This window comes from Oryzias latipes, chromosome 8 (genome assembly GCF_053564925.1).
Source record: "Oryzias latipes strain Hd-rR chromosome 8, Olatipes_Hd-rR_3.1".
NCBI lineage: Eukaryota > Metazoa > Chordata > Actinopteri > Beloniformes > Adrianichthyidae > Oryzias > Oryzias latipes.
Window position 1 is genome coordinate 17,923,766 of NC_136244.1, and position 17,285 is coordinate 17,941,050.

The 17,285-nt window shown below is 37.2% G+C and overlaps 1 protein-coding gene across 9 annotated transcripts in view; it reads right to left on the reverse strand.

Moving 5' to 3' along the window:
• The window catches only part of baiap2a (BAR/IMD domain containing adaptor protein 2a), a 48,272-nt gene that overhangs the window by 5,576 nt on the left and 25,411 nt on the right, over positions 1-17,285 (reverse strand). For all 9 annotated transcript variants that reach the window (XM_023957521.2, XM_023957523.2, XM_078950925.1 and 6 more), the window contains 8 exons: positions 14,860-14,921; positions 13,529-13,600; positions 10,996-11,133; positions 2,935-3,087; positions 844-1,086; positions 535-766; positions 256-457; positions 80-148 (listed from right to left, as the gene is read on the reverse strand). In XM_023957521.2, the coding sequence (XP_023813289.1) occupies positions 80-148; positions 256-457; positions 535-766; positions 844-1,086; positions 2,935-3,087; positions 10,996-11,133; positions 13,529-13,600; positions 14,860-14,921 (1,171 nt within the window). The remainder of the gene's footprint in view (positions 1-79; positions 149-255; positions 458-534; positions 767-843; positions 1,087-2,934; positions 3,088-10,995; positions 11,134-13,528; positions 13,601-14,859; positions 14,922-17,285) is intronic.

The window sequence follows — 17,285 nt, forward strand, 5'->3', positions numbered from 1 at the left end:
GGAACAAGGAATCACAGTTGCAGACTAGCACCCGTTTTGGGTCGTTTATTGATTGGCCAGCTGCTAAAGCGCCACATACTTCACTCTGAGCTTGTCGCCGTCACTTTCAGGCAGCACACGCGTGTAGGAGAATGGGAACCATCCGCGCCTGGGAAAAGAGCAGACCTTCCTGAGGGTTTGCAGCACTGAAACTTGCAACTGTTGTTGCAACTGTGCAGGGCAAAAAACGCAAAAACCTAATGAATATGAACATACATCTTGTTTTTCTCATTCTCTCCATAGTGCCAGCCATCGCGGGCCTCAGGCACTAGCAGGGTGATGACATCTCCCTCTGAGAAACTGAGCAGGGTGCTGTTATCTCCTGCAGCATGGGAGAAGATGGCCTGAACACGGGAGCGGCCGTTTTTCTCCAGTCCCGCTGCCATGGAACTGGACCTTGGCAGGGTCCTTGTCTCGCCTGTGGGAATTAAATGCTTAACTCCAGGAATTTTTAATGCAGTAACAACTATAAACCAATTCATGAGATGTCCTTACCCACTGGGTTTTTATTCTTGGCAGGGGCGGGCCTGCGGACAGGCAGAGTGTTGGAGTAGACGTCGCTGACCTGTCTCTGAGGCTGAGCCTGGGACTGGCCCGGTGGTTGGGTTTGAGGGGATGAAGGCCTAACAGCAGACACCGACATCGTCCCCCCATCTGTCCAGTACTCCTCCCCGTGGACTCCTGTTGTCCCATTCACCATGGACATCCCATCTGGACCCATCAGCCTCTGGAGGAAACAAGCCAACCCGCATTTATGATGTCAACATTTTGAGTCAGTTTTATCAATCTGGGTCAATTCTTTACCCCTGCATGTCCTAGGCCACCACCCATGAAGACAGCCAGTTCTGGTGGAACAGGAAGAGGCTGGGCCCCAGGGATGGGGTCTGAGATGACCAGGTTAGATTTGGAAGAGTGGAGGGGACTTGTGCCTGCAAGCGCGGCAGAACCCATCTGCTGGGCCAACAGAACGGCCCTGTCTGGCAGCTTGTTGGGGTCTGAGCAGGCCTGTTGCCACACTGGAATCTTCTGGGTTAAAAGATCCTTACCCTGAAAACAGGAGAAGAGGGGAAAGAAAATGCATTACAATTGGAATAAAGTTTGTTTTTTTAATTATTATTTAGTTTAAAAAAAGGTATGTTTTTGCCCGATTCCTGTCATTTGTGTGTTTCTGATTATGTGCTCAAAGCTAAAAGCAGATAATTAGACAATCAAGGTGCTCATTAAAGCATGTAGCAGTATAGCATTATGTTTTCATGTTTACTAGACTTTATTTATTTTACAGAAGCAAACAGTTCCTTCAGTTAGCTTTAAGCTCTCCTTTCTTTCTATAATTCTCATGCACACAGGCAAACACTCACTCTGAACCCTCTGGGAGAGGGTTCTTCAGTTTGCTGAAGATGAAAACTTCCCACACACACCCCCAGCCTGATTAATGACCAGACTTCTATGTTTGAAGATGGAAAAAAAAAATAAAAAAATAACACAGCGACAGCACAGTCGATACAAACGCACAGCACTCTCCTCCTGCAACATCTTCAGGCTGGCAGTTCTCACCCACCAGTAATCCCAGGTGACTGATGTCCTCCATTAAGCATAAATGTTAGATTCTTGAGAAGTAGATGGCCATATATTTGGAGCATCCACACCCACATACATAACCAACACCAGCACTGTCAATACTCTGAATTCTGCTTTATTGAAGCCGCCTTCGCTTTGATCATTTGGTACGAGGATAAATTTGTTTGAACTCAGACTTTATCTCCTCAAATGTCATCAGCAACCGGAAAATGTGACCTTTTTTTTGTCCTGGATATTGGAAAGTATTTAATTTCACTGTGTTGTTTTGTGGTTTTCTTGACAAAAATGTCAGATTGATTCTTACACCCAGGGGCTCACTGGTTGACAGCTGGAAAACATCTGCTACGTTGGTTATGAGTGGTTGGTAAATGACAAAAGTGAATATTATATGATGAGACTGACTGCAGAAGGAAAGTTTGATATGTCTGACATATTTTTATTTTTTTTACAAGAGTTTGTTTTGTTATGAGCAGAACACTACAGTCATATGGTTCCTTACAAGAAAATGTGGGCTAATTTAATGTACAACAGAGTATTAGGGCCACCGTAAAAATAATAAAAACTGAATAAATATATGAGAAAAAAGTTTAAAAAAATCATCAGAATAAACTTTATATTTTTCATAGAAATTTAAAAACAAAATTTAAATATATCACGAAAATAAAGTTGCAATTTCATATGCTATAAATTAGGAATTTATTTGATTGAAGTTATAAATTTAAGGGGCAAAAGGCTGTTGACTATGAAAAACAGCAACATCAAAACAGAACCAATATTGAGTATTAATGGTTTCTCAATAAAGAAAATACTAAATATTTTAGCAGGTCAACATTGTGTTATTGCAATTATGAGGGCATGAAAAAGATTTTTCTCATAATTTTACAACTTTATTCCTAATAATTTTGTACATTTCCTTCAGACTTTAATAACTTTATTCTCATATTTTAATTGTTTTCCTTTTATGGTGGGACTAATACTCCGTCATTTTAACCTCTTAATACTTGGGTTATTATTTGAGCAAACGCTCTACAAACAGTCACAGGGTCACAGTTAAGCAGAGAAAACGGACATCCTAATATAACCCAAAAATCCATGCATGTGGACGCCAGGTCCTAAGAGGTTCAAGTGCTGTTGATTACAAACCAAACAAATTGTGATATTGTTGAGTTTTTACATTTTAATTTGTAAGAAAATATTAATAAAATAGGAATGTATGGCGCTTTGGAAATGCTTTTGGGATCAGTGAAGTTTAACAAAATGAAAGATTCTAACTGAAGTGATTGGAACGGTGTTGGTTTTTTGTTTTGTTTTACTTGCCTTGCCGTGGTAGGCACTGCTGTTCTTGGCCACAGCACACTGTCGGTCAACAAGGAAGCAGTATCGGCGACGCTCCTCTGACAAGGCTGTCTTGTAGCCCTCGGCGATGAAGGTGTCCAGCTCCGTCTGCTTACTGCTGATGGTCTCCACAAACTGAGAGAACACACAGACACACAAACTGGGATGTCAAATCAAATCACATCACTGAAATCAAGTATTTTTTTAAAAACATGTATTTTTTAAATTTTACCATGTGACATTATAGTTGTTGATTACAGGATTCAAGAGTACGTCTGTCAAAACAATAACTTGGCACACCAGGTTTTACAAATGCAGATCATCTTGGCATCAAGTTACAATATTTCTCGTTTTTTTTTTTTTTACTTGTGAAGACAAGTTTATCAAAAAGTGAAAGAAGACTTTATATTAACCTCATTTAATAGTGATTACTTTGATGTTATTGACATTTGATTTCACAATAATGAAGACTTATAAAAATAAATTATTACACAGCCAAACAACTGTACAGAAAATAATCTAATGTATCAATTTCATTAACATTTAATTTAAAAAAGCTTTTATACATAATAAGAAAACCTTTTTCAACTTTAAACTAAAAGACTGTGAAGTCCTTGGATGACCACAAAGAACTTTAATAGAGGACTGACTATAACTGGAAGTGTGCCCATGAACTTCAAAAGTAAAAGACACAGAAGGAAAATTCTACCAAGACAAATGGACAAAATGCACATATCTTAGGCAATTTCAGCTGTTTCAGAGTGAGCTTTGACCACAGGTATCTACTAAAGGTTATGCAGCAGCAGTATTTTTCAGAACTAGAACTCACAACAATTTTGTATTTGTTTGATTTGTTTTTAAATGAGCAGTCAAATCTTCAGCAAACGTTTGAATATTTCTCATGAAGGATGAAAAAGAGCAAAAGAAAAAGACGGAACATTTATCCATGCCTGTGTTGCTGTTTACCAGCTTCACTTACTAATTAGGCGTCAAGAGCGAGAACAGAACACGACAACACTACTGAACAGACTAAATCAACGTAAGTGGAGAGAAGGGAGAAGTGGAGCGCTCACTGCTTTGACATGACCATCTGAATACATCTGTGAGGGGACGTGTGGAAGGTTTTGGAAAAAGTAGGAGCTTTAAATTTTGTGACAGTAGTAGGGGGATCGATTCTGGTCCTGTGGTTTTCCTGCTCTCCGCTAACTAATGCCGACCTCAAAGAAAATCTTCTGTTTCCTTGATTTGATCCAATCAATGAACTGTTCTGTGGAGAAACTGGACGGTTTGAAGTTATAATTTCGAATAATGTCTCAATCGTTTCATAATTCACTCCAGCTTTATGTCAATATAAAAGGACGGGAGCTATTGCGCTCCTCTTAAATGGACCAGACTTGGGAACAAAACCCAGTAAAAACTGTGAGATCGTTTCCTGTAGTGTCTGCTGCTGGTTCAGGGTGAAGATGAACATCATATTTTTTTTATATCTGACACATTAAGGGGTTGATGGAACGGAAAACGACAACTCCATTTATGATGGTCCCATGCTGAGATCAGCAACTTCTGGGTTCTCTAAGCATTAAGGTTTTCCCGGTTTTATGTCAAAGTGAATTCCATTAAAATCTAATCAACTGCAAAAACCTATGGTCTTCACTGAAAACAAAACAAAAAATTCAGATCCATTAAAGATTAGACAATTCAGCTTATTATTTCCACATAAGTCCAACTCACTGGCTGTTCTTCATCCCTTACCAAATTAAAGTTTGGACATTGTTTGTGGTGTCCCTCAGGGGTCGGTTCTGGGACAAATATTATTTATTTTATATATAAATTATTTATTTAAGGTTTCTAACAAATTACGCCTAGTTTTATTTGCTGACGATACAAATGTTTTTGTGATGGGGATGATCTGCAGCAAGTCATAGAAATTGTCAAGAAGGAGATGGAAAAACTGAAGCTGTGGTTTGATGTAAATAAACTTTAACTAAATTTAAGTAAAACAAAAATGATGTTATTTGGTCACCATAATGGTAAAAATATTAACATTGACATGCACATAAATGGGGTGAAAGTTGAAAGAATTTATGAAAATAAATTTCTTGGGGTCATAATTGATGACAAACTAACCTGGAAAGCATATATTGGGTACTTACAAACTAAACTATCCAGAAGTATCTCTGTTTTGAATAAAGCTAAACTGGTTCTGGACCACAAATCACTCCACGTTATACTGTACATTGGTCTTACCATATTTTTCTTATTGTTTAGAGGTTTGGGGGAACAACTATAAAACAACGTTACATTCACTTTCAATACTTCAGAAGAGAGCAATACGAATCATACACAAAGTCAATTACCTTGAGCACACAAATAAATTCTTCATACAATCAAAATTACTCAAATTTTATGATCTAGTAGAGTATTGTACCGCTCAAATAATATTCAAGGCCGAAAAAAATTTATTACCGAAGAACATCCAAAGGTTATTTATTAAAAGAGACGAAAAATACAATTTTAGGGGGAAATAAAATTCTCATACATAAAGCACGTACAAATAATAAGAGATTTTGTGTTTCAATTTGTGGAGTGAAGTTGTGGAACAGAACCAGTAAATTCTTGAAACAATGTCCAAACATAAAAGAATTTAAGTATAAATACGGAAATATGATCATTGATAAATATGTACAAATACAAAATAATACAGAACATCAGCATTTGTAAATCTGCATACTTTAAGAATACGTTTTGTTATTTATTTGCATGTTCTTTTGGAAATGAGAATTACATGTGCAGCTGTAACCAAATATACACTTGGGTAAGGCACTGGACTTTGCTGGTGGGAGTACTGGGTTTAGTTGGGAAAGTAAGGACTTAAGGTAAAGGGGGTGAGAGTTTATAAGATTTTTCTTCTTCTCACTCCCTTTTTGGACTTGTGTTTATATAATTTTGTCTTGTTTTTGTCTTATTTTGTTATTCCACACTTGTTTTCACTTGTCCAAAATAAAAAGGTTACTACTACTAAAGTTGGGCCAAAAAGATACTTATTCATTTTTAAATGAATCGTGTAATATACAGCAGAGATAACAAAAGAATGGAGAAAAGAGGACAAGAGCATGCAGTGCTGATTCAATATCAAGCCAAACCACAGCTGGACAAGACACCTGCTGAAATTTGTGGTCCTTGGCCACATCTCTGAATTTGCGACAGCGTAATGGTCCGTTAAAAAGACCATAACCAATGTGGCTGCTGCCCCCCTTTCCTCTAGAGTGGAATGAGACACTTGGTTTTTTGCCGTCTGACTCACAGTCTGCAAGCCTCTGCAACACCTCTACCCAGAGCTAATGGGAGCAGTTCAACCAGTGTGCACTCGCCTTTTGTCAGATCAACACGGCCCCATTCTCTGACTGCTCCAAAGGTCACCAAAGTAACCCAAGACAATGACTGCAGTGCGAAAGTCTCCTCTCAAACACAACCTGCTTTCGTCCCCAAGTGACCTCAGGTTACATTATCACCGGAAGGCCTTTTTTTGTTGCAAAGCTCAGCAAAAATTAACCTTGCGGTACATTAACTGAGCAACCTTTAAAGACCATTTTAATATCAGTTAACACACCAGCCGGCTCGTTTCCTGAGATGAAAGACAAATGTAAAATGAGCCGTAATCAAAATATAACATCCTTTTCTTGTTCTGCACCTTTTTCTTGTTTAACACCGGGGGGACATCACTCCACCCTTCTCTTCTGTAGGGTTATGATGTCTTTTATGGAGCATTACGTTTCCAAACTCTTATGGACAACAAATGCAGCAAACCTTGGGGGTTTTAAAAAAAAAAAAAGGGGAAAATATTATGATGCATTACCACAGAGATGACAGATTCTCCCTGCAGTTTCAAGCAGCTTAAATCTACCAGTTCATTTCCTGTTAGTTCATTTAGAGCCCTTTGAACTCAAACGCGTAGTAATGTGTCGCTCCAAGAAATGACAAAAACACCCACAATGCCTCTTATTTTACTTTTTTTTTTTTTGTATTGTACCTACATAACTAAACGCCTTGCTCTGCATGGTTGAATGAATACAACTCTGATAAAAAACTTTTCAATTTTATGACGAGGAGCTAAAAAAAAGTCCGGAGCTAATAAAGGACCTTGTGACATGAATTCTCAGAACAGAGCTCCGTCTCTCTTTGTCTAAACTTTCATTACCAGCATATGCAGTAGATAATAGTTTTTCTAGATAAATCCTTTTTCAATAGTGCTTTTGTGCCCTGCGAGTGATTAGCATTTGAGCAGACCCTTCCAATAATTGAGTTAGCTTTGTGGAAGTACGTCGGGCAGGAAGAAAGAAAAAATGGAAAGAGGAACATAGGCAGCTCACAATGAAATGTCCTATATATCCCACATTTAAAGGAATGTTTCTAGCTTGTAGATTGCATTGCTCAGCACTGGGCTTTGACGATTGCACTTGGTGCATTTTTATCCCTGCAGGGCTCCGACATAAACCATCAGAGAAAGCAAACAGTCTGAAATCGGAAAGAGGAGAACAGTAACAATAACAGAGTACATTATGAGCCTACAGCCTGATGAGCTCCTCCCTCTGCACAGATGGGTCCAAATGATCAGTGCTACAGACCCAAAGTGTGAGGAAATGCTGCAACTCCAATGTAAGCTGTGTGCATGCACTTATGATGCACCAAGAAAGAAAAAGATGCATCTGTGCCACGTTAACGCTTCGACGAAAGCACAGTTTGATGGTGATCTCATGTTGGTCTGAATGTGCCAGGCCAGAGAACTTGAAATGTTAGAATTCCTTAAGGGTTATAAAACTTTGTTTGGGTGCAGATCAAGCAAGCAAACACTAGTCCACATGTAAACTTAAATTTGATTCATGGGAAGAAAGTCTTACAGACTTGGTTTGCTTTAACACAGAATACTTAAAAGCAAAACAAGCACCTTCACCTCCTCAATACGTGATGTTTATTCAAGAAATATTCTGGTTTTCATTTATTTTGAGAGCTTATTTTTGATTGTTAGATTGTACACAGTTCTCATTTTAACACTGTTTTAACACTGTTCCCAAATAAATCAAGTTTGCTTCTGGGTTTATATCCAAAAAGTCACTTAAGATCTTGTCCCAATTAATCAACATGTTCCTTTAAGGCCACCGTGTGGATTGTGTATATCTATTTTCATTAAAAAAGCCAAAGAACAGGGATCTTTTTGATCAATTTTAAGTATTGGAAATGAGATACTTGATCATATTTTCTCTGATTATTTTGTTTTTTCCTTTTTAACAGTTCTTTATTTATCCTCCGTCTTCTTTAGAATCTGAATTCCAAAAACAGAAATAGTGTCCAATCTCATCAAACTCAAGTGTAGTCTTGACCCGACAACATAGCTTTGGATCCTTGTATAAAAACTTGGAACATGCAGTTGGTTTGAATGTTTGGTTATTGAGATGAAGTACTTTCTGGGGTTTAAAGTGTTATAGGTCAGAAGAGATTAGAAAACGTGTAGATCTTGTGGCCACAACATTATTTATTCTATGTTGTAGATGGTATGGATTTTTGTACTTTTTAGCTGGATGGAAAATCTTTACAATATGAAATTGTTGACACCACTTTCTTATTACAATCATACACAATTCAGTTTTTACCACAGAATATGCCTTTGTGTCAGAGTATTTCTCATATGGACTACATATTTGTGTTAGATGCTGACTTTCTTTTTGTTTTTATACGATTTTAATCGTTTCTTTTACAAAAAACATTGGGAATACATTTAAAAAAAAATTCCCAGTTAACAAAAAAAAAATACAAGAAAAATTAAAAACTTAGACGGATCTGCAGTAACTTGTCACTTTTGTTAGATTTACTGCCAAGAAGTTTTGCATTCTCTCACTGACTTTAAACTGTAATTCAAGTTAAGCTGAACTTTTCAAACTTGATGATACAGCATCTCTTCAAGCCATTTCTGATACAACGGAACAGACCTGATGTGACAAAGTAGTCAGATCAATCCAGCGGTGCTATGTCACCCTTTGTCAGGGCGTGCTTTTGCTTACATGTCCATGTTAAACTGAGCTGACAGAGGAAGCATTCTTTTTTTTCAAAAGTCGAGAAGTAAAAACAGCCATTTCTTACTTTGTGATCTCCAAAGTTTCTTTCCTGAGATTGTTGGTGGTGAACACACTTTACAGCGTTTCGGTAATAGCCCTGCAAGCCCCGACCTGCTAGTTTGACATTTTTTGCCTCCGTCTTTCCTGGCAGTCTAAATTCCAGCTCCTAGAAAAGCCTTAGTGGTCAGACTTTTGACATTTTCAGCCATGTCATTATTTTCAGTTTGACAGAAACACTGGCAAGCAGGCTAAACGAGTACACAGCTTCGCTTTAAAAATCCAATGCTGTGTGATGGAAATGTTTAAGTTTCTCCCTCGTGCTGTATACCCTTCATAAAAATGCCAAGGTGAAAAGTTTCTATTCTTGTTTGAGTAAAAGCTAGTGATCTGTTAGAAATTCAAAGCCACTGGTGCATGTAGCGAAAAAAAAAAGATCTAAAACTGTGTGCAACAAGCTCAGAAAAGAATCACAAAGACTTCTCAGAATTCTCAGTTTCTCACAGTAGAGACTCAAGCTTTCCTTATTTGATATACTGCTGCTGTATTTTCGTTCATTTTCCCAGGAATAAAAGAAATTCAGAGGCCTTAAGAGTCAGAGCCTCCTTTAATGTTCGTATATCCTTGTACGAACAGTTTTTAGTTCAAAGATAACTGTTTTTATTCATCTCACCCAAAGAGATACAGAATCATTTGCTTCTTTTCTTGTTAGCGGCCAAACACTGAAAACTAAATGTGACAGAAGTAATCAAAATATGTCTTACAGTGAAATCTCATTATGGATCCTCACTATGTATTTCACTTAAAGACCTGTAAGAGATTCTGCTGTTCACACAAATCAAAATACGGCACGAAAATCACAATATTTACTAAAAGACCCACTCAGATGAAAATCCTGTTATGGTGTTTTTAACATGTTCTTGGGGCATTTTTCCAATGATAAAGGACACAAAGAAAATTAAGCTTAAAATTGCATTTCTGAGTATTTCTTTCTTCAAATAGCTGTGAATCAAGGGCTGACGAAGCTATTGTGATTAATCCACTTGTAGACGACTAGATCCGTGTACGTCTTTGTTTTCCTCGTCTTAGCCGGCATCAGGACATAACTGTACGGCTGAATAGCTCCAATATTGTTATTGTTGCACCAGTAATGTTAGGTTGGGGTTATTGGGGTGTTAGCTAGAGGGAGAGCGTGTAAACAGATGGGTGACGGGAAGTGGGGGCGGGTTTACTCCGCGCCAACAGTCGTGCTTACAACTCAGAGCTGAATTTCTAATGCAGAAACTATTTACTAGAAAATGACAGTTTTTATTTTAACTTTTGCATAATCATAATTAAAAGGCCATTGGGAACACTTTAAAAATAGATCAAAAGATGATTGGAGAAGATCTTTAAATTAAGCGTTTCAGTAATTTCCAGAGACTTTGAAAAATAATTGCTATTTTATCCTTTGAAATGTTACAATACTTTCCGAACACGAAAATAATGAAGAAGTCATTTACTAATTAAACCATTTGTCAGCGACAAATGTTCCCAAAATTCCACAATGAAGTAACCATTGTGACACATCAGTGTATGAGGCTCATTTGTGTCCTCTCTGGGTAACAATTATTTTCTTTGTCAAGCATGTGTGCTTTTATGTACTTGTTGAATGTGTGTAAATGCTTAAAAAAAAAAAAAAACTGCAGAGAGCACGCAATTCATAATGCAACCTTCACTGTTTGCCTTCCCACTCAGGACACTTCTTTGCCTCTGCCTCCACCCCCATCTCTGCTGTGCTCTCTTCACTTCATAAGGAACAAAGAAAGTCCTTATTTTTTCCAAGACTCAACCACTATTGCATTTAATTTAGGATTTTGACAAACACGCATAGCGGTTAAATTACAGATTTTCAGAGTACCACTAATGGGATTTTATATTCCAAGAAGCAGCTCACCTGCATCTCTTTCTCGCCGTACTTCGAGGGGTTCTTGCTGGCTTGGCTCTTCCTGCGCAGCTTCTTCAGTTCGCCCTGGCACTTCTCCAGACTCTCTCCTTTGCTCTTATGTTCCATCTGGTATTTCTTCAAGGCGGCCTACATCAGGCAACAACAAGTGCACAAACACAGAATTAGACCTCTAGAATCTAGATGAAAGAACTGAAAAAATTAAAGAGGCTAAGAGATGAAAGATAACTTTTTTCTCTCTGAAATAGGAAACTTTATTCTTTTGGTGTTGAGATTTGATTAGATGGTAGAAATAACTTTGACAAATACCTTCACAGTTATGGTGCAATACTGCAGTCCCCCCTTTCTCCATCCAAATTCAGCGAGGCCAAACAATTTGTTTGCATCCTAGCAGCTATGTCACAGAAACACCCACAGGAGTCTGAGTGTATGGTGCTGTAATGCTGATTTGTGTGAGCGGGGTTTGTTTTGACTTTTTCAAAAACTCTAAAATCTCCCTCCTAATTGAACAAGCACTTCCTATTGTCTTATAAAAGCCTCATATGTGTCCTCAAGCTGTCTTCTAGGATTGAAATGACATCAACAGTCTGTGATGAACAAGCACTCGTTCATCACATTCAAACATGGGGGGGGGGATAAATAAAAAAATTGATTGCACAAAATTTAAAGTAATTAGTCCAACTATTAAATGCATTTAGTTAACATTTGCTGTTTTTTTTAAATTTTTTGACAAGGACTTCTTTATTTTCGGGCTTCATCAGCTCTGTTGCCATAGTAACTGTATGTGAGAGAAAGCTCATGTTGTCTCTGTGAAGCAAAATTGGAAGAGGACAGCTCATAAAAGGAGTTCAAAACCAATATTGGCATTATACTAGACGACGAGAGTATAGGCCAGTGTTCTCACAGTACTCGGAGAAGGATCATAAAGGACGCCATTTACTTCACTGCGAGATCATGACCCTTAAAGCATTTGGACTTATAAAGAAATGTCAAGATGGAATTACTGTAGTGCACTGGTTTGGGGCTGGACTATATTAAACAATTTTTTTAAAGACTGAACACTTTTGGGAATAAGAAACAAAAAAAAAGACTAAATCCTGTGATAAATGGCAGTTTTGTCTGTAAATCCCTTCAAGATCTCCACAACAGTGATCTTGCATTGAAACCACAAAAAAAAAAACCCTATTATTGTCCATCTGTTTTAATTATTATGGCCTCTTGTGGTGATTGACATGCTCTGAAGCACTGGGCTTCAGTTACCAGGTTTGCACGCCTTTGTGGCCCAAAAACAAAGGCGTTTGCACAAAAAAGTGAAGATCTGAATTGGTTAAAAACTTAGAGTAGGCCGATTATAAATTGGATTTCACTGTAATTAAGTGATTGCTAACAGTGGGGAACTATATTTTGAAAATGAACAAAAAAAAAAAAAAAAAAGAAAAGTTCAAGCTAACCCCAGCTGAACAATGCTGCACATGGAGAAGATGAATTCTCAAAACATCAATGGCTAGCTTTCAAGTCAGCTGAAGCTGCTACTTACAGGAAATTAATGAGCTGCTTGCTGAAGATGCAACTGTAGAGGTGGCATCTTTCTGCAAAATCTTTAGTAAAACCACTAAACTTGTGGAAACAGCCTGAACTTTACAGACATAATTTCAATACATTAGAAAAACATAAAGACTGTTTTGCCCTTTGAGAGATGTAACCTTGAATCGTTCATTGCGAAGCGCTGAAATATCGAATAAAGTAGGAATAATAGGTGAAAACAAAACTGCAAAGATCTGAACTAGACATTGGTTTTTAAATGTACATAGACATTTTAGTACAAATCCAATGTCACAATATTCAAAGTATATTTTTTAGAAACGTTTAAACCAGTATTTTATATTTTAAAAAAGCTGCTTTAACCTCTGTAATCATCAAACAAAGTTGTCACAAATTAATGCAAGATATCACATTAAATCAGCTTTTACTTGTATAAAACCAAAGCTGCTGACTTATTGTCATAAATGTCATGTTTACCTGCTCTCCTGCATGTTTTACATTCCTTTATGCCTTTTCTATTTCTCAAGAAGGTCTAGATGCGCAACAGGGTTGCTGAGAAATGTTGTGCCTTTTTGTAAAGGACAAAATTCACACAACAGAGCAACAAGAGGGCTACATCCATGCAAACCAAAAGGGCTGGGAGCACGGCGCAGCTCATAAATATCACGGCTGCTTCAACAATGTAATAAAGGCCACGTTACCCCATCCCCCAAAAACAACGCACAACACAACTGCTCTACACTCAGGCTGCAACCCACTCATTCTAAAGATATCCCATTAAGACCCACACTGCAGCACTTACTCCTATACCAACACTCCACGAGGGGCTTATTATAATCAGTCTAACCCTGACAGATGAGCATACACCAAATGCTGCAGAGACAGAGATTCCCTTAATCTCCTGTTATCACTTGATTCAAAATAAACTGGAAAGAAGCGTTGGTTTGTGTTGCTCTTTGTGTTTGCAGATCCAGATACTTACAGTTAGATATCGGGCATCCAGCTCAACTTTCCTCTCCAGCTCGGACAGCAACTCATTGTGGAAGGATTTCAACTGGGGGGAAAAATTATAATTAGGAAAATTTTATTTGTGGATTCTCGAAATAAACACTATTTCCAATTCTTTTACATTAATCATTGTCAATACAAAGCAGTTTTCTGACATCTACAGCAAAGTGAATCTATGAGTATAAAATAGACTATCAAAATATCAGACAGTTGCTCTCAGTTCACGTCAGGTCTGTAACACTACAATGTTTAAATTATGAAACTATTTTTGAGCCGAATCTTTAAAAAACATTTTTTTTTTTCAAAGAAAGGAAAATCATTTGACTGAAATTATAAAGGAAGTAAGGGTGATCAAGGGTAATCAATGAATCAATTTACACCATCAAACCAGATGGAGGCAGGTTGTTAATCAAATTGACCTATATTGAAAAATTGTTACAAAATGAGATAAATCGGTATTGGAAAATATCATTTGGATTGAGATAGAGTACGATTATTTTACTATAACGTAAAAATGACAGTGTGTCATCACAGCGAACAACTCGCGTGATGGCAGTAAAAAAATGATCAAGCCATCCAATGTGTGGAAAAACTTAGCAAAGACTTTGTATTATTTTGATGTGGAAAAACAAGAGGGGGCTGAACTTTAGGAAACTAAAAAGTGAATGGATTTGCCATTAATTCTTGTTTACTTGTTTGTTTGGACACATATTTATTTTACACTTAATTATCTTGTAAGAATCACAAGGAATCTGGAAAATTTCCCCTGCAATGTTCAATACCTAGGTATTCATCTCTGAGTCACACTGGTTGAATTTTTGGCTAAAGATGTACTGGATTGATTTTAGGTCAGAGAATCGGATCGAATCGAATCGTTCAAAGTGAACCAACATCAACTATGAATCGGATCAGCAACAAAAAATTATGATGCGAATCGAATCTTTTAGACAACATCTACCTGTTTTTAATAAATAGAAAATGCCAATATTATGAAAAGAAAATCCAGAATAATCTTATCTTTCTTGTTTACATGATGACACTTTTCATCTGTGTTTGATCAATTTGAGGTTAGAAACATTCAATTCATTAATTTGAGTGATGAGGAATCAAGGACGTGTAAGAAAATAGTAAAATACTGAGAAAATTGATCTTCGAACATCATGTACTAAAATCTCACAATTAAACTAAAACAAGCTGTTGTCATAATACTCTGTTGTTCCATCTAAGTCTATTGTTAAACCATTTCAATAGATGACAAAGATGAATAGAGAAAAGGCGAGGCATATTTGGGATCAGAATACCAACCATCTCCTCTAGCTGCACTTGGATCTGTCTGTGGACTTCAGCCATCTGGAACAGCACATCCCCTACATACAGAGAGAAAACACATGAATACTCCACCACACCAGCAGATAAAGCAGAGAGGAGCGGGGGACTGATGGAGTTAAGAGAGTGTAGGAGAAAGCTTGAGGGGATAAAAACAACTTAACGTGCAGAGCCCATGCAACAAGCACATGATGAGAACTTGAAAAAAAAGAATAATTATCACACGGAAAACAAAAATACATTGAATAAAGGAACAAGAGAAAATGACGGGTTTGGTGACACTGATGTCTTTTAAAAATGCTGCAAATTGCCTTTTAGAATTAAAACTTCAATGAAGACGTTAATAAAAAAAAAAAAAAAAAAAAAAAAAAAAGAGTAGAACAAATATTTTCTATGTCTGAGATGTGTTAAAATAATACTACAAAAAAATCCAATATAGTACAAGCTCTAATTTAAGAAGGTTTATGTTTTTATTTTTATAGTGGAAAAAATATTTGATTTGAAGAAATGGTGGTTTTTCATTAAATAACTTTTTATTTTAAAATGACTGCAGAGCGCAGACATAAACCTAGAGCCTAATCATTGGCTGTACATAAGTGTGACATCACCAAAAGATAATAGCTTACTTCCAGCTACAACAAAACGTCAACTCAGTCGCCATTTTTCTGCAATGTTGGAGTAAGTTAGCAGTGATTGGTCCGAGTTGGTCTGAGTCAATGTTTCTATGGCAACCACTCTCGCCAATCAGGAGTGAGCTTGTTTGAAGTCCACACCTTTAACACTTGAAAGCGGGCTTGAGACAATCTGTTAATCAAACGTTCGAGGTGGCGGTCAGCAAGCATCATATATTTATTATAATGTATGACAGTAGTAATGGCTGCCTCTGCACTCTTGTTTGAGTGTGGAAAAACCTAATTATATGCTAAATTAAGGGATTAATAAATACCACGAAAGCAGGAAACTTTTTTGCTGAATCTTATTAAATGCACTGACATCTGCTATCATTTTATTTTTTTTTAGTAACTATCTATTAACATTTTCAAGTTTTGGTCCTTCAGAAGAAATTAACAGTCTGCTGCTGAACTGTGGATGAGACTTTAGTGTTTGCCTCAATACTCCAGTTACTCTTATTTTAGTTTAGTTTGGCCTTGTGTGCAGGTCTCAAAAAAGGCACTGTATGCTCTCAAATCTGTCCCGTAAAAAAGTTCAAAGATAGATTTTCATTTAAACAAAGCTAACGATGGAAGAAAAAAAGGCTTATTTTGCAAAGGTGTAAAGGAACGGCTAAAGGATCTGTTTTGTGGCAATTTGACTAAAGCATGTCAGAAATGTTACTAAGACATCATAAAATTAGATTAACTCATGGAGGAAGTTTTTAATTTATTCCCAATTTAAAAAGGTCATCAAAAGAAATGTTTAAAAAGAAGGCTCATGCAGGGAGTGAACTTTATTTTGTCTTATACCTACAAGCTGCTTCTTCTGAATATGCAGTGCATGGTCAAAGAGGAACACAAAGAGCCACACTGAGCAAACAACACAAACACATAGAGACCTGGTGGAAAGACATTGTGAGAAAAAACATGGACAGAAAAATGAAAGACTTTTTTTTTTTCCAGTACAGAACAAAGCCCTTCAGCTCAAACATATTGCATTTTGTATTACTTGGCTTAAGGGAGTAGGGAATGAAGAGTTCAGAAAGAAGCTGCATTGCAAAACTAAAATTAAGATGACACATCACAATTTCACAGAATCTAAAAAGATGGAGCAAAGCTGCAACACATATGACACTGATATCTAAAAAGATGCGGGCAAAGAAGGTTAAAGGTTATGTTTTTTAGGCACTTTTTTCCTCCTGGGTTATTTCAAACTACCCTCTTGTGTTCTCTTTTGAATGCTGATCTTGCCTTAAGAAGCTCCGTAAGTGAAATCGGAGCTTTAACTAAAGGAGTGCGCACTATTTTTCCCTCGCCAAAGGGTTTTGGAGGGGTCCTCCTCTGAGCTGACAAACTCAGTATAAACACTGAAGTGATTGTGACAGAGCTGTCCTTAAGTGCATGTGGGGGACAAAGGTTGGAAGCAGATGGCTGTAACTCCTGACCATTTAGGGAAGTGAAAAATGCAAGACAGAATGAACATCCTCTCTAAGAAAACTTCTTAGTTTCTTAAAGCAAATAAACTCACATAAAGAGCCACTCTGATGAAAACTGTGTTTTTAACATAATCTTGTGGCATTTTTCTGATGATCGAGGGCATATGTTAAGAAAATGAAGCTCAAAATTGCATTGTAGAGTATTTCTTTTTTCAAGTTGTTGTGAAGCAGGAGCAGACACTTGAAAAAGAGCTTGTTTGTGACGTAGAAAATTCAATAAGCGGGTTGCAAGCTCCCTGCTCCGATCCATGTACGC